Source organism: Euprymna scolopes, chromosome 18, assembly GCF_053919585.1.
Source record: "Euprymna scolopes isolate OS-2025 chromosome 18, ASM5391958v1, whole genome shotgun sequence".
NCBI lineage: Eukaryota > Metazoa > Mollusca > Cephalopoda > Sepiida > Sepiolidae > Euprymna > Euprymna scolopes.
Window position 1 is genome coordinate 33361403 of NC_136499.1, and position 25791 is coordinate 33387193.

At 33.8% G+C, this 25791-nt stretch overlaps 2 protein-coding genes across 8 annotated transcripts in view; one reads left to right on the forward strand and one right to left on the reverse strand.

Moving 5' to 3' along the window:
• Positions 1-25791, reverse strand: part of LOC145297580 (N-acetylneuraminate lyase-like) — a 218266-nt gene that overhangs the window by 176197 nt on the left and 16278 nt on the right. For 2 of the 7 annotated variants that reach the window (XM_080143610.1, XM_080143615.1), the window contains exon 1: positions 22526-22613. The exons of 1 other annotated variant lie outside the window; for it this stretch is intronic. Coding sequence is in view for 2 of the 6 variants with exons in the window: in XM_080143607.1 (XP_079999733.1) it covers positions 22526-22711 (186 nt within the window). In the remaining 4 variants the exon portion in view is untranslated. Of the gene's footprint in view, positions 1-22525; positions 23029-25791 lie in introns of those variants that run through there. 4 more of the 7 variants (XM_080143607.1, XM_080143613.1, XM_080143616.1 and 1 more) reach the window with 4 other exon arrangements.
• LOC145297578 (presenilin-associated rhomboid-like protein, mitochondrial) overlaps positions 1-25791 on the forward strand; it is a 169754-nt gene that overhangs the window by 97581 nt on the left and 46382 nt on the right. The window lies entirely within an intron of this gene.

Consider the following 25791-nt stretch of genomic DNA (forward strand, 5'->3'; position numbering starts at 1 on the left):
TCGTTGTCTTGATTATTGACAACGAAGACAAGTGTTTGTGTCACATGATGTGATTGGTTGAGATTAGGAAAGGCGTATTAATTATGAGGAGGTGGGAGGAATTTGAATTAGCAAAGCATGTTTATCGCTGTCTTTATTTTTGAAGCATGTACAGTAAATCAGTCCTGGTGGAAGTCACAGATGTCCACTTCCACAAGATCCTATCTTATTATAACATTCTTGACCATCCTTCTCTTTCAATTATCGTCTGGCTTTGTTACTGTAAAACCAACAAATGTTTTATATCCTAGTTTTTACGTTTTTCACAACTGTGTGTTCAACAATATCTTTCCTGAACATGTGCCGCCATTTTGTGCGTCAGAAGAAGGAAAGGACAATAATAATAATAATAATTAAAAAAAAAAAACACTTGAATTTAAATATTTTTTTCTTCACATAAACAATGTGCTGCTATCAGATTAGGCTGTCTGAAGGTACTGGCTTCCTGACCTAAAATGCACCCAACATTGATATTATTTTTTTCCTTTCCCTTTGTAAAACTCAATCATGTTCTGCAATGTTAAAAACAAGAGAAAAAAATTTTCTCTACAAAATAGCTAAACTAAACGTTATGAATAAATATTTGAAAATATAAAGAACTTGAAGCATAAAAGCCTTTGCTCAAATGATTTTTTTTTTAATTATTTAAAAAAAAATTTTTTATTACATTTTCACCCCATGCAAGGCACATTGCCACTTTGGTGTAGGGGGCTACTAACAGGGGCAACAACTACTGGGGTAGTATGTAGGGATTTGGGCAGCAAGATGTTGGTTCACGTTGCACTTGAACTTCTGCACGTCAGTACAGTTGGGGAAGCAGGGACCTGGAATGGAATTCCGAAGTCTAGCGGTTCTGGGGAAAAACTACTGGAGTAGAAAGATCTTTTACATCTAGGGATCTCTACATTGTGAGGGTGGGATTTTGCAGCCTGTCGGGTCTGTCGAGGGTGTTCACGTCGTGGGGGCACAAGTGCTTGCAGTTCGTCAGAGCATTCACCATTATAATACTTGTAGAACAGGCAGAGGGATGCAACGTTTCGTCGATGGGACAGAGGCTGAAGCTTAGATGACAGTTCAGGGCCTATCAGATTTACGACTCTCTTTTGAACCTTGTCAAGGAGCGAGAGACTAATAGCCGATGCACCAGCCCAAATATGACAGCAATACTCCATACATGGGCGAATAGTTGCCTTATAGAGGTACAGGATACTTTCGGGTGTTAGTAGTTTTCTAGCACGGTAGAGAGAGCCCACCTTCCTTGCAGCGGCCCTGGCAATGCCCTCGATGTAATTGTTCCAGCTCATGTTTCCTGTGAACGTTAGGCCAAGGAGCTTGAAAGACGTACTCTCAGATAAAGAGTCGTTGGCCATTGCTATAGGTGGTAGAGAAGGTTTCTTGTAATTATTGAATGAAACTAGTTTAGTCTTGGCGGCATTGAACGTGACCATCCATTTTTGTCCCCATTCCACTACAGATTGCAGGTCATCTTCTAGTGTTTCTGCCATTTCTTTAGATATGTGTTCATTTGTTTTCCTGTCGTGCCTGTTATAGAGTGTGGTGTCATCAGCATATATACCCATCTCAGAGGAAATTTTGTCGGGGAGGTCATTTATGAATATCAGGAACAGTAGAGGTCCAAGGATAGACCCCTGGGGCACTCCTGCATTTATATCATATTGTTTAGATGTACGACCGTCGAGGACAACCTGGATTTTTCTCTTATCTAAGAAGGATTTAATTATGTTAAGTATTCTACCAGTGATACCGTAAGATCTAATCTTCCTGAGGAGACCCTCATGCCATACCCTGTCAAAAGCCTTAGATATATCTAGAGCTACCGCTCTGCCCTCCCTCGCTTTGTCCAGATTGTCCAGATTTAATCCGAAAAGGGTTGACATGCTGTAAAACAATCAAATCACCATGAATAAATATTTGAAGATATAAAAAATTTGTAGACAGATTACCAGATTCAGCATTCAATAATCCAAAAAGAGTTGATATGTCATAAATGAAAACAACGAAATCATATGAACAAAAGTTTATTGAAGACATAAAACAGCAATACAAAATATGTAAACATAATATGCAAACGAGTAAAACAGTTCAATATCAGACTAGTACATAAAATAGCTGAGAATAACAGGAAATGAAAGGTCAGTCCACGTCAACTTGCTAGACTGAAGAAATTAATAGAAACGGATATGACATCACTTGGCTAAAAGAGAGAGTGAGACAGAGAAGACGACGTGTAAACATGAAAAATGAGATGAACTGACAAAATATGATTAAACAGTGATTATTGATCTCTCTCTCTTTCCTCCCTCGCCACTGGGCAGTAATTTGAAACAAAAATCAAATAAACCTCCTTTGTCTTCCTTCAGTTTTGTCTCAGTGTAGACCTTTTTTGAAACTAGAAATAAGGAGCTTTGATTTCAGGATAGGAAGCCCTCATTCTTTTTTTTTTTACGAGGGAGTTACCATTTAGCAAGGCTAGAAGGCCACTTGAGGATAAGGGTAAATGAGTATAAGGTGGCCGGTGAAACAACAGCTTGATTGGTATTGGTGGGTAGAATTTGATTATTTAAGGGAGCGGCTCAACAGGAACTTGTTTACATTGGACTTGAATGATGATATTGTAATTAATGCAAAAGCAGGTCTGTGGTACAGTTTCACAGGCGGGCAATTTTAGGGAAGAAGCTTTGTTCATGGAATTTGCTTAGATTTAGGCGCAGATAGAGAGTCGGGGGGGGGGGAATTGTTGACAGTGGTGTAACTAGATGATTACTTGCTGTGAAAGTCTTACATATGGGGATTATAGATTGAAGGTCAGTCAAGCATTTGTCATGAAAAAAACGCTAGAGTAGAGAGACTCACAACGTCTCTTCTGTGAGAAAGAAGTTACAGGGAGGAGAAAAGAACATCACCTACTAGGTTTTGAAGCCGATTTTGAACCCTGTCAAGGTAGGAGAGGGCATTGAAAAGCCCCCTTCTCCCAGATGTGGCAACAGTACTCCATTTTAGGGCATGTTTGTCTTTTGTATAGGTAGAGGATTCTGTCTGAAGTGGTAGAATTATATAATCGTTTTTCCAGCAGCTTTGGCAACAGATTAGGATCATGCAGGAGAATATGCAGCTACCAAATTTGTGGACTTCATTGTTTCTGTAACAATTATGGCAACTTAGTTTTCTGCATGTAGGACATAAGGCTGAAACACAAAGTTACAGAAATAATTACTAAAAGAAAGAACGGCAGAAAAAGAAATAATAAATTAATGTCCCAATACAATAAGAAATATGTATGTTGCTAGCATCGTAGATAGAGAATATCCGTGAACAATATATAAGTAAATATGGTTTAGATTTTTGGTTGTGGTGTTCTGGGAGTCTATGCGACTGCCATCGTAAAATGTGTCCTAGATGCAAAGACTGCTGGAGTTTGAAGAAGGCATGCTCTTGGGGAGAGCTAGACGAATACATCTTGAATGACCAACCAGAAAAGAGAAAGAGGCTCGTTTTATAATTTGGGTGGAATAAGATATTTTACTTTCGAACAGAAGATTGTATTCTTTAAAGGGGAGATAATATATAAACCAAGAAAGATTACTCAGATAATTCTGCCAATACATTATATTCACTACAAAGAATAGTATTTGTTTACATAATTAAAATAAAAATGAATATAGAAAAATGTGACAATGCCAAAAGTTAGAAATGGGGATAAATCTGTTCATTAATATCTTATTTAATGTATATATAGTCATTAACCAAAACAACACATTGGTCTTCCACATGGTATTCACCAAAGCAAAAATTGCACTTTGTATTAACTGCGGATTTTGCAGTTATGGGTTCAATCTTTGCCAAATAAAGTCTAGCCATGCTGATGATAGCCGGTAGCCAGAAACCCATGACCATAGCTAATTTTATGCACGCAAAATATTTTTTAAAAATAAATGAAAAATCAATTTAAAAAGAAAAATGTTCCGTCAAAAACAAAAAACGGAAGGAGAGCAACGACATGCAAAACAAAAGGGGAGATAACTCCCTCATCACTTAGGAAGTGAGATAAAATACGAAAAGCAGCGTTTCAAAATTGCTAATATCGCTAATAAAAAAAATTAACAGATTTTATATATATATGAACTGACAAAATATGATTAAACAATGATTATTGGTCTCTCTCTCTCTCTCTCTCTCTCTCTCTCTCTAAAAATCGTGCATAAAATCTGATAAGGTATCATGGCTCAGTGGTAAAATGCCATGCTGCAAATTGTGAAGGTTTTGAGTTCGATTCTTGTCAAATAGTCTAGCCATGCTGATGACGGCTGATAGCCAGAAATATGTGTCTGTGCATAATTTTTATGTGCGTAAAAATATTAAAACATAACTAAATAATATAATATGAAAATAATCCTGTAAAAATGGGAGGGGCAACAACATGCAAAACAAAAATAGCGATAGCTCCTTCATCATTTGGGAAGTGAGATTAAATACAAAAAGCAGAGTTTCAAAACTGCTAATATCGCTAATAAAGAAATAATAACAGAACTAATTAAAACTCATATGAAAATATGCAGTGAGGAACCAATAAAGAATCACATGAATATTTTCGCAATGAAAACATCTGGTAACATTTAAAAAATCTTTTTTTATTATTACATTTTCAACCCAAACAAGGCACATTGCCACTTTGATGTAAGGGGCTACTATCAGCGACATAAGCTACAGGGGTACTATGTGGGGAGTTGGGCAGCAAGATGTCGGTTCACATTACACTTGAACTTCTGCATGTCACTACAGTTGAGGAAGCAGGAACCCGGAATGGAATTCCAAAGTCTAGCAGTTCTGGGGAAGAAACTACTGAAATAGTAGGCTTTCTTACATCTAGGGATCTCTACTGTGAAGGGGCGAGATTTAGCTGCTTGTCGGGTTTGTCAGGGGTATTTACATCGAGGGGGTACAATTGCTTGCAGTTCGTTGGAGCATTCACCATTAAAGTACTTGTAGAACAGGCAGAGGGATGCTATATTTCGTCGATGGGACAGAGGCTGAAGCTTAGATGACAGTTCAGGACCTTTCAGGTTGGCGACTCTCTTTTGAACCTTGTCTAGGAGAGAGAGAGAGACTATTAGTAGATGCACCAGCCCAAATATGACAACAATACTCCATACATGGGCGAATGGTGGCCTTATAGAGGTACAGGATACTTTCGAGCGTTAAACGGAAAGATGACAGCGTTCTATGAAAGACATTCGAGGGATGGGGACAGATATATAAAAGACAAGACTATCAAGTCAGACATTGTTATATGACACAAACCAGAAAAGACTGCGTTCATTATTGATGTAATCATTCCAAATGATTATGGCCTTAATAAAGCTGAACAGAAAAAGATAACAAAATATTACAACCTCAAGAATGATTTAAAAAACAACTTGGTCTCTGAAAGACATAAACATTATATCGGGTGTATAGGAACAACTGACCTTATGATAATAAAAAAAAAAATCTTAAGAAATACTTGGACAAAATCCCTAGAAGACCAAGCTGCCATAAAATCAACAACGCCTATCCTTAAAAAAAGAAAAAAAAAAAGCCCTCGGATATAAATTTAAATCGTAATAAAATCAAGTGTTAGCTCTAGATGAGTTTCCCTTGACTTTTCAAACTAACTAAAATAAAATTAAACATTTTTAGGGAGTTGAGTTAATGCTTTTCGGGCACTGCCTAATAAAATAAATATTTCAACACAAGCTACTGAATAAACGAGAAACAACTTCGTAAAACTTCACAAGGAAAAGGTTTATTGAAGCAAGGGTAAGATGGCAAAAAGATATATCTAGGATAGAACTCGTCTGCCTTTGCCCGGTAGTTATTCCCAAGTGGGAATCGTTGATACCGGTGTAGGCAGAGAGAGAGAGAGAGAGAGAGAGGGAGAGAGGGAGTAAGGAAACAGGTCCGCTCTCTTTGATGTCTTGATGGAAAAGGGAAGAGTTTTTCTCGTCCGGGACGGAAGCAGTTATAGTTCCTTAAGGGGTAAGGAAGATACTTGCGCTATGCCTCTGATTGGTCAGTATGTGCCATATCGCACAGTCAGGGGAGGCACTGATGCACAAGAAAAGAGTTCTATTTGTTTCTGCTACACATTTAAAAAAAAAAAAAATGAAAACGCGGTATTAGTATATTATAGTAAGTATAAGAATTGCATCCATTCATTTTCTAAGTGTGGTAGATCGGCAGATTTATCCGTCATAAAATGATGCAAACTTTGAAAGCTTCATTTAATCGAGCTCCACTTCAAAATTGCAAAATCAAACCTACATCTCTGCCAAATCAAGCCACTTGAAACTTAAATTGAAAGGGGTGTGAGGAATAATAAAAAAAATATGGGTAAATATAAAATATCTTATATAAGACGGGGTAAGGTAATAACATTTGAAACCTTGATTTTCATGGCCTTTCGTGCTAAGAGTAAAGTGTAGTATCTGTTCCGATATTGCAATTTGTCTTTTCTGTCCTCGGTCCTAAACTGGGACATTTTTTCAAATTTTTATTGCGAACTGGATTTTCTCCACATTTAAAAAACGATCTTATGTCTAACTCTACCCTCATTAGGAGGCAAGTAAATAAGAACATTTGAACCCCTAAACTCGCCTGATTAGAATTAAACAATGTTAGGTCCGTTTTGAAATGCGAAACTCCTTAAACATGGCCGATGACAAAATATGGTTTAGATATAACACTAATTACATTTTGAAAGTCCAAAGTCTTTGTGACTATCCATTTATCATTTAAAATTAGCATCAACTGTGTAACACAGTCATAAAAATTTCAGCCATCTTTCCCCAAATTTGAACGGAGAAAGTTTCTCATTCGCCATCTTGATTCCCATATTCAGTTGTTGTTTACTAATGATAGCAAGCCGGTGAAAAAGAGAAGGATTCAACTCTGTAAAATTCTTTCTGTCGTGTTGACCATATTACAACTCATAATTCCAAATAAGCACAGGAGTGCATAGCGTTTCTTCTTATCCAACGTCACAGTCCTATTGCTACAAACAGACACGGTTTCTAGTACAAAGGACAGTGCTTGTACAGAATAGTTGATTTCGAAACAAACGCATTTCAGGTGAAAACATTACTACATACTTATGTGTCATGTCAAAATTAGTATAAATTCCAAAAATTATGAAAAATGATCTAGTAGGTGTGCTAGACGTATCTTTCAAGAAAAAAATCATAAAAACAGACGATCAGAGATTTTCTATATTTTAATGGCAAAGTTCAAGGAAATCAAGGTAGATAAGTCAATGTGCCATACAGAATTGGTCGCACAACTCTTCTACTTTAAAACATACAATAAAACTCAGATTTTATGAATTCTATTTTCACCTGTAATTATTTTCCTATTAGATTATTTTAATTTTTAGATTTTATCCTAATTTCTACATGACACATAAGTATGTCATGTTTTCACCCGAAATGCGTTTGTTTCAAAACCACTCTTCTGCACAAGCAGACAAAGGACTGTCAATTAAGCATCCAGACGATATAATCTTCAATTCAATTAACATAACAGAGAAACGATGCTGCAGTAAAAGGTGTAATCAATGAACTTCTACTCACTACATCCGGGTTCAAGTCTGCCATGCTTACGTTAATAACATTGTACAGAGCCTGCTGCCCTATTTACTAACTTGTATGCTAATATAACACCCTCTTTTTTTCACATTTTATTGAACAATTTAAACATCATTTACCCCTTGTGCTTTTTAAGTTCGTAGGAATTCGTTTTTTTTTAATTTCATTTTTGAAGAGTTCATTCGTGACAAGGGGAGACAATTATTTCTTAAAGTTTTTCAAAGAATTTCTCTGGAAAGTTTGTATTTCCAAGAAATCTATATATCTATAAAAATGAGTGTGTGTGTGTGTGTGTGTGTGTGTGAGGACACTTCTCAACCTATATACTCAACAAACTTTTGATCTACAGACTTGAAATTTGGTATATATGTTATTCAGACATGTGGAAAATGTTTTAATCGGTTTTTATCCGAAAAAAAAGGGCTTCTGAAGGGTCAAAATTGAATAATTGATATGTGGGAGTCATCAGATTTTTATCTGTTTGTCAACAATTTCATAAATGCGCATGTGTGAAGTGTTTACATGACAGATTCCTTATGTTAAGAATAAGTAGATTTGAAAACATGTTTTTAAAGATCTTATCAAACTGGCCTAATGGTTATCGCAATTGACTCACTGTCTTTGGGTTTTGGTTTCGATCTCAGCTCGAATATTATTATTTTTTTTTTTTACTTAGAAGTGAACTGTTTAGAAAAAAAAGCATAATACTCGCATGCACATGTCTCAGTATCTGTATAAATTAAAATATAATATTCATGCATATTTTATGACCAGCCAACGCCAGGCGGCGTGCTAGTAGTGTTAAATTGGATTTATTACAAAAGTTTAATTTTTTTTTTTTTTTTTACAAAAAAAATTCACAAGCATTCCAATAATGATTGTTCAAAACTATTTATAAAATTTAATGATTATTTTCATTCATTTCAGAAAAATAAAAAAATAAAAAGCCCCTGTTGTAATTTATTTCAAAATTCTAATTATTTTATAAAAACTAAAAAAATTTTTTAATTCAATAAATGTTCAGATAATTAATGCTTTATTTTGTAATATTGTGTTAATTTAGTGCATTTGTTTTGACTTTACGAAAAAGGTTATACGAAATTTTAACAATTCTTTAAATTATTTCCACTTGTTCTGCAAAAATTCTGCAAAAATGCAAAAAGAAAAAAAAAATTAAAAATTAAAAAAAAAATTCCTCAAACCTGCAATGGACGCTAGTTTGAACCACAGGTTTTTTTCTACGAGAGATAGCTAAAAACTCAATTTTCACTAATTATTTTTGAAAACTGTTTTCATTAATAATCAATTTTCAACCTTATCGTTTTTCATAATTTTAGGATATTTTAATTACTGTGACATGACAGGTAAGTAGATACCATTCGTTTGCTTATTTCAATTTTTATTAATAAAAATAGTTTTCAAAGACAATTAGCAAAAATTGAGTTTTTTGTTAACTCCTCTAAATAAAACACATTATTCAATGCACAAATGCTAATTGTTTTCTTTATTCTTTGATGAAAATGTCAATATCGAAAATACTTACAATAATTTGTTGCATTTTAGAAGATTGTACAAATTGACACATTTAATAACCTCAAAACTGCAAATAAAAACTTTTGATTTTGTTTGTATAGAATAAAAGAGATTTTAAAGTAAATATTTCCTGTTCTACTTAATATATGATAATCATTTTTTTTTTTTTTTTTCCATATCACAAGTTTTCACATTTTCACAAGCGGAACTGTTGTGGCAATAATATTAAGGTTTGGTTAATATTAAGGTTAATGCTTCATGGCCCTTCTCACTCAGTTGTTGCATTTCCGCAGTAAAATTTGTTCATACTGACTAGAAGAAAATGCGGCCCATTAGGTCATCCACTGACCTTGGGTTAAATTCTTTGAAGCAAGAGAAGGGAGTTTGCAAAGCTAATTAAATTTTTAAAAATTAAAAGACAAAATAACAAATTATCATTTTTCTGCTTGCTATCTCGCTTTTACTCTTCATATATATATATATATATATATATATATATATATATATATATATATATATACACACATATTATAAAATTTAAGACAAAATAAAGTATAGGTATGTATGAATTTATTCATCAGTTCAATTAGGAAAAACATCATATAGAAAGAGGGATTATTAGATCCACTTTATACCTAAGTATTTCGAAGCCTAATGCTTCTCAATAGAAGAGGAGAAGGGAGCTAGGTTACAGATATTGGGGAATGTGATATCTGGCTTAGGTTACATTAGGATAGAAGTGTAAAATAAAATAGAAGGAAGATTAATAAAAGCTATTATATAAAGGACAAATGTCTGTTAGTGTGAATGTGTATATGTATGTATATCCTGCTAAAACGTTTGAAATCCAAAGTGTTTAAGAAGGATTTTGATACTGTCTTAAAGGGCAGTGATAAACCGTGCATAATATTTCAGCTTGCATGAAAATCCATTTTCATGCAAACTGAAATATTATGCGTGGTTTGTTTTTTATATATATATATATATATATATATATTTATATATTTTTTTTTACATATCCAACATTTTTTCACTTCTTTTTTTATTTGGCAATTTATAACTACAATACATTGCGGTTTCACTTAATCCCTTAACTAGCAAATTCTAGCATTGCTACAAATATAATTTGCTGATTTTTTTATGTCCTCTGATGAGAAGAATAACAAAAATAGCATTCTTTGAAACTCCACAGAATAAGGACTTTGTAAATTTTTTTTTTGAGTATCCAGTCGAACAATAAATTTTGATTGTAGAGTTGAACTTACAGTTTTAATTTTCTTTCTCTTATATATATATACATGGAGGAGTTAAAAAAAATAAGAAGAAGATCGATTCTTCAAGAGGAAACTTATCGAGATAATGCAAAGCTCAATAAATTGTTTTGGAGTTTATATAGAGTATCAATAAAATAAGAAAACGACAATATAAAAATATATAAAGTATACAGATTTAATCGTTTATTCAATAAAGATGATACATCAATTAGGGGTGTAGGATAAGTAAAACTTCTAAACCATCCTATTTCGAAGCCTAATTCTTCTTTACTCTTCTGATGAGAAGCATTAGGCTTCGAAATACCATGGTATAAAGAGTTTTACTTATCCTACACCCCTAATTGATGTATCATCCTTATTGAATAAACGAATAAAACTATGTACATTAGTATATATTTTTATATTGTTGTCTTATTTCATTGATACTCTCTCTCTCTCTCTATATATATATATATATATATATAGGTTCTCCCCTGGGACCGGCTTTAGCAAACATTTTCGTAAGTTTTCACAGAAAAGGTCTTTTATCTGGTTTTCAAAAACCAGATATTTATTTTCATTATGGTGACGACACTTTTTGTCTGTTCAACAACAAAACGGAAGTGGGTGCCTTTTTCGCATCCTTTAATAATATTCACCCAGTTCTTAAATTTACTATAGAGAAGGAAATTTATTCTTCCCTTCCTTTTCTAGATGTACTGGTTTGTAAAACACCTTCCGTTTTCTTGACTTCTATATACCGTAAACCTACGTTTGCAGGTCTCTACACGCATTGGAACTCTTTTTGCCCCACCAGACAAAAATATAATCTTATTATACAAGCTCTATGGGCAAAGGTGTTGATATGTCCAGAGACCAAATTAAATGATGAAGTCCAGTTTATTACCAAGACTCTTTGGAATAATGGTTTTTCATTGCAAATCGTAGAATCTAAAATTAGAAATAAAATTAAACAGGCATCTGTTGACAAATGCCCTATCTACCTACGCCTACCTTGGCTAGGTAATATTAGCGATAGGTTTGTCAAGCAAATTTCTTCTGTCGTACAACAATGTTACTTTGCATCAAATACCCGTGTTATTTTTAATTGTAAACCCATTTTATCTTCACTTTGTAAAGATGTTCTCCCCCCCTCCAATAATTCCATTATTTATTTATTCAAATGTAGCTGCGGTGTGCGTTATGTCTGGTGAACGTCTCAAAGGTTAGATAAGAGGGTAAAACAACATGTTCCATCCAAAATTCGGAAGGGAAATTACCTACCTTCGGACGTTTTGAGCAATATCCATGGCTCATCTATAGGGGAGCACCTTATAAATAATCGTATCTGCGCTTCGAATTTTAGTGCTGACTTTTTTTTCCATTCTTAGTAAGTCGCACTCTCTTTACCATCTCAAAATTCTAGAAACTATATATATTAAGACTCTGAGACCTTCTCTTTGCAAACAAGAAGAGAATCTCTTAGGGCTTAATCTGGTTTCTATTTAATAATTAGTTTCTCCGGTTTTTTTTTGTTTTTGTTTTTTTTTGCTTATATTCTTCCCTTTTTTTCATCTCCAATTCATTATTCCCCCTTTTTTTTTCGTTTTTAAAATGTGATTATTAAGCTCGATTTTAGCTCTCTTGAGCGAGCTTCAAAACCAGTCAGCTGGCATGTTCATTTTTTAATTTCACAATCTAAAATGTTTCTGAACAAGTATAAAATTGGTCTATATATATATCCCAGTGTTTCATGGTAAACAACTGATGATCCCTTAAAAAATATAAAAATTGATGATCCCTTAAAAAATATAAAAATTGGTATTATAGTAAATTTGAGAGTTGATGCAGTGATTGCAGGTGATTAAATGACTTACTGACTAGATGTTTTTTTTTTTAATGAATGATAAAAAATAATTTTTTGTGTGGTTTCAAATGTTAAAAACTTCAAAGACTATATATATATATATATATATATATATATATATATATATATATATATGAGCAAACAGTTAATAAAATATGTTAAAACACACTTTGAAAGGAGTTAAAACATATTTAATCTGAAAAGGAAACACTAGATAAGTGGATAGTCCTTAATCCGCGGAGTTTCGAAGAAATACTTTCCTTCTCATCAGAGTGTAGGAATTAGCAAAATGCGGGATCGGATATTGCATGCAGAAGTATTTGATGAAACAACAAGTAAGTCAAAGATCTTACTTGAAAACAAAAAAAGTGAAGCAGAGGGAATATGGTGAAGAAAAAGGTGATTACATATGAATGGATAGTCTGGTGGAAGATATATGTTTTTAACTCATTTCAAAGTGTTTTTTTAACATATTTTATTAACTGTTTTCTCATATTATAAGCTTTATTTCCTATTTGGTTTTATCAAGCTTTTACATCTGGCTGAGATAATTTTATAAATATTAATTCTTTAATATTTATAATTTACTTTAATTTTACCATCTTGGATCATTTTTGTAAATTTAATTGTAATTTTTATTTTATTTTATATATATATATATATATATATATATATATATATATATATAAAATTTATTTATACAAACATTAATGGCTACATATGTGCATACATGTTTCTGTAATCACCCGCGTTGGGGGATTACGTCTTCGGGCCAAGAATTACCGTCGAAAATATAATATACCTACTCTGTTCACTCATTGAGCACTCTTTGGTAGACACATGTTGTTTCATTGGATATACTTCTAGGAAACTAAACTCTACTGGCTATATATATATATATATATATATATTAGTGATGTACTGATTAGCAAATTGGCCGATAACCGATTAATCGGCTTTGGATAATCAGCTGATTCCTGATTAATTGGCTGATTAATAGGTTTTCTAATGCCAATCCATCAGCAAATTTTGTTATCATAAATGATACTAATATTAATTAAATTATATTGTAAACAAAGACAAGTTAACTCCCTTTTTTGCTTGCTAGTGAAAGTTTATCAAAGAGACATCTACCATATTATCAAATAACAGGCATGACGCTCAGTTAACATGTAGACTTTTACAACTGAATTTGAGGCAAATAGATGTAAGCATATAGAAAATTTCTCTTCTTTCTCTTCCTATCGAATTAACATTATTTTGTACTTTAAATCATTGTCAAAGAAAATTATTACTTAATCTTTCAGTTTCCATGTTGAGGAATTGTACAGTAAATTGCGACGATGTTGCAGACCGAAAATAAAGCATCCTTTATCAGTCATACTCTTGTTCCTCATTTTTAGACTCTTGCTACCATTACATATATATCTTTATTTTTCTGGTTTGGATAATGTATATTTTATTGAGATAAATTACTAATTATATATCAGACATAAGTAATTTAAAAGACACACAGGCTCCTCCAGTCTTTGACAGACTATGGATACCCACGAAGGGGTGCCTACACATGAAATTTTTGTGGCATATCTCCAACCACACCTCTTCTCAGTTGACATTGTTAAATACCAGTGGCAAGTGAAGTGTATGTACAGGACGACTGGAAACAAATGCTGAGATAAGTGGAAAGCACATACAGCACATAGAATTCCCAAATGGTCACCCATCTGGTATTAACCAGGCTCAACATTGCTTAACTTTAGTGATCTGACGAGAAAGAGTGTTAACACAATCCTGCCGTATAATTTAAATATGTGAAAAATTAATCAAATATTAACAATATTAAACCATTATGGCGACCATTTTCTGCTGAAAGTTCTTTGATATCAATTCCAAGAATAAGAATACAGCTGCCTGCAAATTATGTCAAACCATCACATCAAAGGGTGAAAACTTTTACGACTAATACGTTAAACAATCTTAGAAAAGTTCATCCAAAAGAAGTAAACGTTTCAGATAAATCAAAGAAAATTATTACTTCATCTTTCAGTTTTTGTGTTGAGGAATTGTACAGTAAATTGCGACGATGTTGCAAACCGAAAATAAAGCATTCTTTATCAGTCATACTTTTGTTCCCCTTTTTCAGACTCTTGCTACCATTACATATATATCTTTATTTTTCTGGTTTGGATAATGTATATTTTATTGAGATAAATTACTAGTTAGATATCAGACAAATTATTTAAATACATAAAAAAAAATTAACTAAATATTGACAACAACCTACAACCAGTTTCTGTTGGAAGTATTTTAATGTCAATTCCAAGAATAAGAATACAGCTTCCTGCAAGTTATGTCAAACCATCACATCAAAGGGTGGCAAATCAGCAAAAACTTACGACTAATATGTTACAATATTATAGAAAGGTTCATTCAAAAGAAACACAATTAATATTTAGACAAACATTCCAGAAACAAGTAGCAGAAACTATGAGCCTCCAGCAAAACACCAAACTACTATAGAATTAATATTAGCCAAAAAGAAAGTTGGAATATTAATGACCACAGGTCACAAGAGATTCATCATCTAATAGAAATAATTGCTGTTGATATTCAACCATATTCTGTAACATCTGACATTGGATTTAATAGGCTTATTGCAAAACTATGTTCAAATTACAGTATTGTATCAAAAAAGTACTTCACTGCAAAATAATTTGATATATTGACAAAAGTAAAACAAAAATTCAATCGTCTCTTGCTGACATTAACAGCATTTTTATGAACTACAGACATGTGGACACCCACAACAGATAATGCTTCCTTTCTGAGTTTGACAGGTCACTGGCTTTCAAATCACTTGGAACAGGGCTAGAAGATGTACTAGGCGTTACCTGGGATTAAACGTAACGTTAAATTTCTTTTAAAAAACAAATGAAGTAAAAAAAAAAAAACAGAATAAAACTGAAACATGTGCATCTGAGTATTACGTTTTTTTTTCTAAACAGTTCACTTCTTGTAAGTAAAAAAAAAAAATACTTGATCTGAGATCAAAAAAACCTAAAGACAGTAAGTACAATAACCATTAGATTAGCTTGACATGATTTTTACAAGGTGTTTTCAAACAAACTTATACTTAACATAGGGAAGCTGTCATTTTTCACGACCATGCATGTAGTTGTGAAACAACTGAAAACAAATAAAAACTGATGACCTCCATGTACCAATTTTTCAATTTTGACTCCTAAATAACCCTTTTTTTTTTTCGGATGAAAACCATTTAAAAAATTTTTCCACATGTCTGAATACTTTATATACCAAATTTCAAGTTTGTAGATCAAAAATTTATTGAGCATATACGTTAAGTGTTCTTACACACACATTTTCACTTTACATTATATATATATATATATATATATATATATATATATATATATATATATATACCTATGTGTACACACATACATGCACACACACATATATATATATATATATATATATATATATATATACATATATGTGTGATCGTTTATGTATATTCATGTTTGTTTAATTTATTTATTTGTTTGTTTTCTATTGTTATTGTTAGTTTTAAAGCTATTTTGTATCGCTATCCTAGAGTAAATTTTATTTTCTGAACACAGTTGTTTGCTATTTCTCGTCTACAGTTTAATAGACCACAAAAGTACATTCAAAAATAAAAAACACTGTATAAAAACAACACTAGTGAATAAATACTGGGAACTCAAAGAAAGCGGACATTCGCCGGTAGTCGAATGGAAAATAATGAGACAAGCTACCACGTGCAGACATTTAGACGACCCATGTAAATTATGCCTCCATGAAAAATTTGCTATCCTGTACTTTAAAGAACCTCAAAATCTATTAAACTGTAGACGAGAAATAGCAAACAACTGTGTTCAGAAAATAAAACTTACTCTAGGATAGCGATACAAAATAGCTTTAAAACTAACAATAACAATAGAAAACAAACAAATAAATAAATTAAACAAACATGAATATACATAAACGATCACACACACACACATATATATGTGTGTGTGTGTGTGTGTATATGTGTGCATGTATGTGTGTACACATAGGTATATTTATATATACATAAAAAAAAAAAAGAGGGAAAAGATCTACTTTAAACCACTAACCTAGTTCTAAAACAGATCCTTTGTTCGATAAAATGCATGCCCATTGGCTGATAGGAAGGGGCGCGGTGGATACTAGAAAGCTGATTGGCTAACTAGAAATCCTCAACATATATAAAAACAAGAAGCAACCACAAAATTCGTGCATAAGCCTGATGAATCTTATAGTGGATGAAACGCAGAATATTCAGTGTAGCTTAATCGCCATATATATTTTATAAATTACTATATATATATATATATATATATATATATATATAATTTGTATATTTTGGCAGCAAGTCATTATTCAAGCACATCTGATTGAACATGACTGAGTTCTTTTTTTTCCGATTTTGTTCGATATCTTTTCAGAAGAATATGGCCGAACAACAACTACTGGGCGCCATAATATACAACATGCCAGCCGAAATAAAAATAATAAAAAGACCGCTCGCCAAATTGAAAAGATATCCAACAAAATCGGAAAAAAAGAACTCAGTCATGCTCAATCAGACGTGGTTGAATATATATATATATATATATATATAATTTATTTATTTATATTAGGGTTGGGACAATTAATCAGAATCAAGAATTGAAAAAATTGTGACTTTTGGGGATATTAGAATTTGTACTGGAAAAATTTGTGCCCACTGTCCGATGCCAAAACGATGCATTTAATTATCTTTTTTATTTGATCTTGTCTAAAACAAAATCTTCCACTGCTGGTAGTAATAATAAAATAATAAATATTTATTGATTTTACATTACCAGTGAAACTAAAATCGATAGATCACCTTCCACCTCTACAAGTTTGTTTGGAAAAATACATGCACATTTATCATGCGTTTTTACAGTAAAAAAATAAGAACTTTACAGTTAAATATCTAAAGATTTATAAAGAATCAGAAACGGTAATTGCATCAAATCGGAAATGTAGTATGAAATCGGTAATTGTATTGGAATCGAGAAAAAATATTGGAACCGTCCCATCACTAATATATATAAAGTTATGAAAATATATATGGCAATTAAGCTACAAAGAATATTTCACATTTCATTCTTGTGAGAATTCGTTAGGTTTATATATATATGATGATTGCAACGTCTTGTCAGACGAGTGCCACTCCCTCAGACATTTAAAATCCATGAGCCCAAATGTCTGAGGGAGTATCTATACAAATATGATGTTAAAGAGTCTTAGCTTTGTACGACAGCTAAGTCTCTCTCTCGGTTCAAAATGTTGAGATCCAGCAACAAGCAAGAGCAAGATAGTCAGCAACAAATTAAACTGCAGACCAGCTTAATGCGGGTACTGGTCTTCCGCTTTATGGTTTTTTAAATATATATATATATATTATTTACGGCTTATTAGAATGATAGAGTTCGTTGTATAGATGAAAAAAGTGTTTCTTTTTATGTGTGTGTGTGAACTGGTGCGTGAGTGAGTTCATGACACTTTGTGCATAAGCGTTGCTGGTCAATAATACCAGACACAAATTAGCGTTTATATGGAGTATCATCCATAACTATGTAAAGATGTCTGTAAGTTAAAACACATTGGATAGGATAACTGGCAGGCATAACAGTTAACAGTCGGTTACAGTAAGCAATGATGCAACGCGCATAAAAGAAAAGAAAATAATGACATATAGCCGTTAGAATTCAAAATATGTGATGCACTTTTGACGTGAAAAGAATCTTTTTGTGCTTTGGGGTGGTGGTGACAAACCATAATTATTAAAATGCAAAATGTTTGAAATATGAAATATTTATGAAATAGGAAAAGTTTTCCATCTGCCTGCTTCTTCACTACATGCCCCTCAGTTATTTCTTTTTTTTTTTTTTTTTTTTTTTAGCAGTAATTGTAGTATATATGCGCAGATCATCATATAATGATTAGATCACTCTGACAGACATTAAAAACATTTAAAAAATAAATGTTTTTAATTTCAACAATATTTCTCACGATTAACGGTGGCCAAATGGATTTGGTCCTTGCTAATGGAGTCAGAGATGACTTCGTTGCCAGGTTCGAATCTGCACTGATGATTCCCCAAAGGATAAAACACTAGTGTCTGTAGGTATTTAATAATTATTATAGTAAATAATTATGTCAACCCCTTTAAGAAACTCGTTTCTTATCATTGAGCACTTTACAATTGAAATAAAGTCGGTCAATTTCGTTTCCCCTGAAATATTTCTATTAAGAATTCTTTCTAGAAGGATATCGGGTACTATGGGAGAGACTATGTGAAGGTTGCCAACATCCCTAAGTGAAAGTATTTATGTGGAACGAACCAGATTCGAACTTGAAACTCCCAGGTTGTTAGTCTGTGTCATTAACCACTGAGCCACCGTCTCCTCCCTGTTATTGCTGCTGTTGAGTATCATTCGTGATGAATTTTGTTAGCATTCGTTTCCCCGATATCTTTCTATTAAGAATTTTTTCTAGAAAGATATCAGGTACTTACGGGAGGGACTGTTGCTATTGTTGCTACTATTACTGGAACAAGGTCCCACAAAAACTTGTCATCTCACATATGGAAAGAGGGAGGTGATAACAAAATACCAACGTCTTATGCACGATAAGAAGAAAAACAGAAAAGAAACTGGAATCTTAAGATTGTCATCATTTCAGTAATTATAGAAGCAACTGAACCCATGAAAAAGAATTTCAAAAACTACATGTCGAATATACCCGGTGAACCAAGTGCAAGAACAATACAAACAATTACACTCAAAGGAATGGTTAAAATTTTCTTTTTTTAATTTTCTCAATTGGAGTTACTGAAATAGTGGGTGAATGTCTGGCATCCGGTAGAATCCTCCATCCCCATCACAAACAAAATTATAAGAAAATTAACACAATAAGTCGTAGTATGGCACATTAATGAAAGTACAAACGAAAGTCTCAAATGTCTAACACTTGAAAGCAATATACTCAAGTGTGTGTGTGTGTGTGTGTGTGTGTGTGTGTGTGTGTGTGTGCAATATCTGTTTTGCTGTCGCTAGATCATCCCAAATAGTACCTCCTCCTTTGGAGGTAGTGTAATGTCTGGGGGGTGTTTTTGTCAGGAGGTCATCCCCCCAAGCATTACCTCCTGGGGGGGGGGATACTATAGTATATGTTCGTACATTATGATACCATCTTCTCAGTAGGGTTGGATCAAATACTGACTTTTAACAATTGAAATACAAATACTTTCGTTTAGGTTACCAGAAATACAAATACAAATACTTTTATTCCTCAATCTCAAAATACAAATAAAAATACAATAACTGATTTAAACAAAAACAAATATAAGTACTTTTTTTTTCAAAGTAATAAAGAAATCTGAAAATATGCAAAAAAAGAAGAAAAAGAAAAGAAATATTTCCTTCCAAATTTGACATCTACATTAGATCAAGGTGTAGTATCTGTTCTTCAGATAGTGCTGCAGTGCTGCACTTCCATTTCTTGTTCTCTTTCGGTGGAGGAGTGATCCTTCACGACTGAGACAATTTTTATTTTTGTACCTTTTCTCCACGTTAAAAAAAAACGACCCTGGTGTCTAACTCTGTCCCGTGGGGAGGCATAGTAAATAGGTACATTACATTCTATATCATGTCCGCATTGCATTTTATTATCATTAGAGCTCTGAAAGTTTCCTTCTCTCTCTCTCTCTCTCTCTCTCTCTCTCTCTCTCTCTCTCTCTCTCTCTCTCTCTCTCTCTCAAATATAAATACAAATACAAAATGCTATTTTCCTGGATGCCATAATACAAATTACTTTTTCTTGTGATGTTAAAATACAAATACAATTACATTAAAATTGTATTTAAATACAATTGAAATACAAATACAATTGTATTTGATCCAACCCTACTTCTTAGGCTAACCTTAACCTCTTAGACTAGCAAAAATATTCGTTAGTTTTATTTATGTAGAGATTAAAAATGAATAACAATTTAGTACGTTTTGTTGTCGAGACTGATGGGAAATTAACAGCTGCAACTTAAGTTGCTGACAGTTTAAGAATTTTTTATTTATTTTTATTTATTTTATAATTTATTTTTTTGTGTTTCTTTATTTTTTTGTAATAATTTTTTTTTTTTTTTTTTTTTTTTGGTTTCAGCTCTTGTGAAACCGAAATAAACTACTGCTTACAAATTCTTTAAATTTCATACACTATGGAAGAGTGAAAAAGAAAATTGGTCATATTGAAGTTTTTAGCTTTAAAGTGACTGCCATTACAAAAATAGTTTTTAGCTTTAAAGTGACTGTCGTTTAAAAAAAAAATAGTTATAGTTTTAGCAATTTGGTTCTATTAATCATTTAATAGCCAAACAATACCATAATAATTATGTTATGACAAAAGAATATTCTTTCCATTATTTTGACTCTCAAGTATATATCAGTTAATATCTTATATGTTTTTAGATAGAGTGATGTATGTGGTTCTCAATCGATTAACTGGGTCTAAATATGTTGGATATATACTCAAGAGTCAAAACAATGAAAAGAATATTCTCTTGTCATAGCCCTAATTATTACAGTATTGGGTGCTCTTGCTCTGGTAGCAGAACGCAACGGTACCAAATTGGAAGGTGAATTTGGGACGCTAAGACTTACGCAAAAAAAAAAAAAAAAAAAAAAAAAAATGGTGTGAAATGCATGGTTTACCTTTTCTTTTTATCATATGCATTGATCATTAATTATAGTTAATTTTTAAGACAACTTTTTTTTTTCCTATTAATTTTATGAAAATAAAAACAATGTTTTGTGTCTCGGAATTTTTTTTAGACGAGAAAGATTTTTTTTTTTTAGCCATTTTTATTATTATTTTTTAATTCCTTAACGATATTTATCTTCTTCCCACGTTGGGGTGATATGACAAAAGGGTCAGAAAGTGGCGGTTGAAGAACCAGCGCCCTAAAGGAAGAGCATTCTGGTCTACAAAAAATATTTGGGCAGCCCAGTCGATATTGTCCAGTAAGAGCGTCTTGGGCGATTACCAATAAACTAACCTCTTCTTAAGGAGAGGGGGTAAAGCTTGGGAGCGTCAACCGAACCGCCTAAAACTACATACCTCAGTCAACAGGGAAAAATGCATTGTAGTAAATATCATTTCATTGTAATAATACGGAGGTTGTTCCAAAAGTAATGTATCCTATTTTTTTTTATTTAAAATCAAAAGTTGAAGAGCTACGAAGACGGGAGTGACACCATTAAAACGCGCGACCTCGCATGTCGAACATTTTTTTTTTTTGTTCTAAACTTACACTCGACACTACTTGTTTTTTTTTTTACCGACCAAACCCTTTAAAATAAGTTAAACCACTAAAACCTTACAAAGCTAGGTAGAAAACAAACACGTATAAAAATCGATTTTATCTTTTTTAAAACAACAGTAACAATATTTTTTTTTTAATATCATGGAGGTGTAGTCTCTTTTATAAACAATATCTTCTTCAAGAACGGTAATAAAATGTGTTTTCAATCGATATTTATTCAATAATGGACCAGTTAGTTCTCCTACCTAGCAAAAATGGACGAGTTTTCCATGAAGGAGTTTTCCGTGGACGAGTCTTCCTAATTTCCAATTTTATTAGCAGCAAAATGGTATTTATGCAAAATACGGATTGAGTTATTTTTTATACGGGATTTTCGACGTAAAATTAAATTTTTACGGTATCTTTTGTTTATTAAATTGTGAGGTAAAAGTACAGTACAGAATAGTTTAAAATGAAGCCTCCCCCCATGTTAAGACTGGGTTTCTAAATAATAACGTTCATGGTCCGTATTCCGCATAATATCCAAAGTTTTATTGATTAATTCATCCCTATTTACTGGCCTCCCAACGAATTCAGAGGTAAAAAAAAAAAAAAAAAAAAAAAAAAAAAATGGTCGGTTTTATTGTGGGGAAAATCAAGCTACCTTCAAGAAAGGGAATTCTGAATTGGAATTTTTAAAAAAAACTGAAATTGCCTCAATCTGGAAGGATCTCTCATTCATCGCCCGAGAAAAAAAATAAAAGAAAAGAATGAAAGAAAGAAAAAGTGTCAAACTTACGCGATACGGAACTAGCGTGGTGTACATCGGTACTGGTGCGGTGCTTGCTTCGTGGTGTAATTTTGTTGTCCGGTTTGTTTCAGTGTTGTCACCTATGGTCCGAAAATGCGCAACTTTCCCATCCACATCTGCTTGGGCCTGGGTTTGATTTGGTACACAATTCCGGTTATTCTTCATCACTCGCATTAAAAGAGTTTTGTCCCGTGTTCGTTCGTGTTGTTTATGCTTCTTTCTTTCTTTTCTTTTTATCTAAATCTAATTTGACCTTTTTTTTCGAAGAAATGAAATCGTTATAAAATCATTTTTAACTGAACTTTCTCATTTTTATTTATTTATTTATTTGACAAACAGCCAAATTCATTTTTTAGGGAGGTGCGGGACTGCGGGGGGTATTTTCCTTTTTGTTTTAAAGAAGAATGACGGTTCCAAAAGCTAAAAGTGTTGGAAGTAAAATTCTCCGTAGGCGTCGTCACTGACTGTCATCAGGTTAAAACGAAAAATGTGCAGAGTGTCATGTAAAAAGAGGGGGGGGAGAAATGGGGAAGAGAGAGAGAGACAGGGAGAGAGAGAGAGAGAGAGAGAGAGAGAGAGAGAGAGAGCAAGAAGAAGCACATGTAATAATAAGTTGTTGCCACTTTCCGTCGTTTGTCTAGCAAATAACAGCGGGACAAAACACAGACGACATTTCGCTTCTGATGGGAAAGAACTCGTTAATTCGTTTTCCACTACCAAAACTAAATCTACGAGCTAAGACTAAAGTGTAGCATCTGCTCTGTTACAGGAACTCCACATCCCAAGCATTATTTCCTCCTCTCTAGATTGGAGAAAGGATTACTCTGTCTAATATTGCTTTGATTAGTTTACTACCACCAAAAATAAATTTTCGGGTTAGGATCAAAATGTAGCATCTGCTCAGTCTCAGGGACCTATCCTCCCAGGTATTATCCTCTCCTTTTGCAGTTGGTGGAGAGATTCTCTTTTCAGAGAGATGGTGATTGGTGAGTTTATTGAATTCACCTGAGACATCACCATTAGTGATGGGTGGGGTTGCGGGGCCGATTGTCCGGAGACAATCGATCCAACAACTAACAAAGTAGACACGGACAAAAAGTAAACAGCAAAAAGGCAAAGAAGAATGACAGACACAGGTTGTTCGGTTAAAGATGAGGGTTCGCCTTTTATTTGCAAAGGAAGCGAAAATTTGTATGATTTGAATGCTGGTCGCCTGGAAGGTCGCACTGTCACTGGAGGAGGCTCAGGTCTGGAGGTCTGGAACAGATATTCTAGACGTAGCGTAGTTCAGGGTTGCTCACTGGGTCTGGAACGATCGGTTGGACGTTAGGGTGATCCGGATCGGACGGTGGACACTGAGAACATGGGAGTCAGTGTTAGGGAATGGACGACACTGAGAACGTGGGGTTAGTGTTAAGGAACGGATGACACTGAGAACGTGGGGTTAGTGTTAAGGAACGGACGACACTGAGGACGGAACATCAGTGTAAAAGAACGGACGGTCGGTAGGGAGCCAGGTGCAAGCGAGGTTGCAGACCGGAGAAACAAGGTGTGAGCGAGGTAGCAGACCAGATGCGAGGTGCAAGAGAGGTTGCAGGCCAGAGGAGCAAGGTGCAAGCGAGGTTGCAGGCCGGAGAAGTAAGGTTCCAGCGAGGTTGCAGGCCGGAGGAGCGAGGTTGCAAGCCGGAGGTGCGAGAATGCAGGAACGCTGCATGAGGAAGCTGGAGGCACTGGAGCGAGCTGGAGGCACCAAGGGCTGGAAAGCTGTGCTGCTGCTGAGACGGCTACTGTCGTTGCTGCTGCTGCAAGTGCCGGTGGAGTCAGTCGTGATTGGTGGTGCCAGGCGTTGTTTCAAGAGGCTCGTTTGGCCAGCGTGATGTTAGTGATGTCGCTCCCAATAAGACAAACAAACGACTAATTAATTCTAGAACGAAATTTATGCAATCAAAAGTAGATTATGAGCTTGTTGATTCCATTTAAATTAATTTTGTCTAAAAGCAAAAATGTCAATTGCCTTTTTTAATAGCGTTTTGTTGATGTGTTTGAATTCTGACATGCGTAGTGAAATCGATGATGAAAAGAGAAAGGGAAGGTGAATGAATTTACTGAACCCAGATATGTTCATACGTATAGCTGGCGTTAGCCTATTGTGTCCTTTGTTTAAGGGAAGGGAAAGTGAAGAGGAACAGTAGGAGTGACGAACAAAGAAAAAAAAAGGAGACGGTGATTTTGAAACCGCGACAATGGAATGCCGACGATACTATGATTGTCCCATTTAAGGGATCTTGATTCGTATTATAAATTAACCTTGCGTTCATTAGACTAAATTTTCAGACTAGAATGAAAGCGTATTATCTGTTTTGGGTAATCTCCAAAAATACCGTTAGGGCTTACAACATGGCCGCCAGAAGAGTCACGTGATCCGGTAGGTGTATCAGAATTTTAGGCGGAATTTTTGACACCCCCAACAAAAAACTGCGAATAAAATATATAAAATTCGTAATTTCTGTTTTTAAAGTGGGTTGTCAATTTTCTTTATGAAATATACTTCCAAAATAAACTATTACAGTCGTTTAAAACATAATAGAAGTATTATTTTTTATTTTTTAAAAACAATGTTTACAAAATGTCTACGAACGTGCGTATTGAAACACTCACACGTATGAAAAACATGTAGGAACATGACTTTGTAATACAACCATCATACATATAAAACAAAAGGAATTATGTCATGCACCTTCGCGTATGGATACTGTAAACAGGCTGGAACGTTCGAGAAAGCCTGTATATAAAGATTAAACAGCCAAAATTTAAACAGACCAGGATACAGTTCCACATGTAATCACCACTGCCCGTAGTTATCCCATATACTGGACTCTGTCTATTTAGACATAAAACAGGATTGCCAAGGATGCCGCAGAACAACCAAAGTCTTCTCTTCAGTTTCTCCAGTTTAACACATGTCGAGGAAATTCCATCCATGGGAGACGTTAAAACCCCCGTCAGGGATTTACGCGTGACAGACATGAACTTTGATATTCAACGTGGAAAATTTACCTCATCGAGTGAGGATTTAAATCTTTTAAACAATCTTACTTCGACCACTATTCTTATGATATGAATACACACACACTCGCTTCTAATTTATGGGCTGCTTTTCTCAAAAACTGCCTGCGTGTAGCATACTTATCGTACGAAAATCAGTAATTTCAAGCCTCGTGCTATTCTCACAAAATCCTCACCTCTTCAAACCT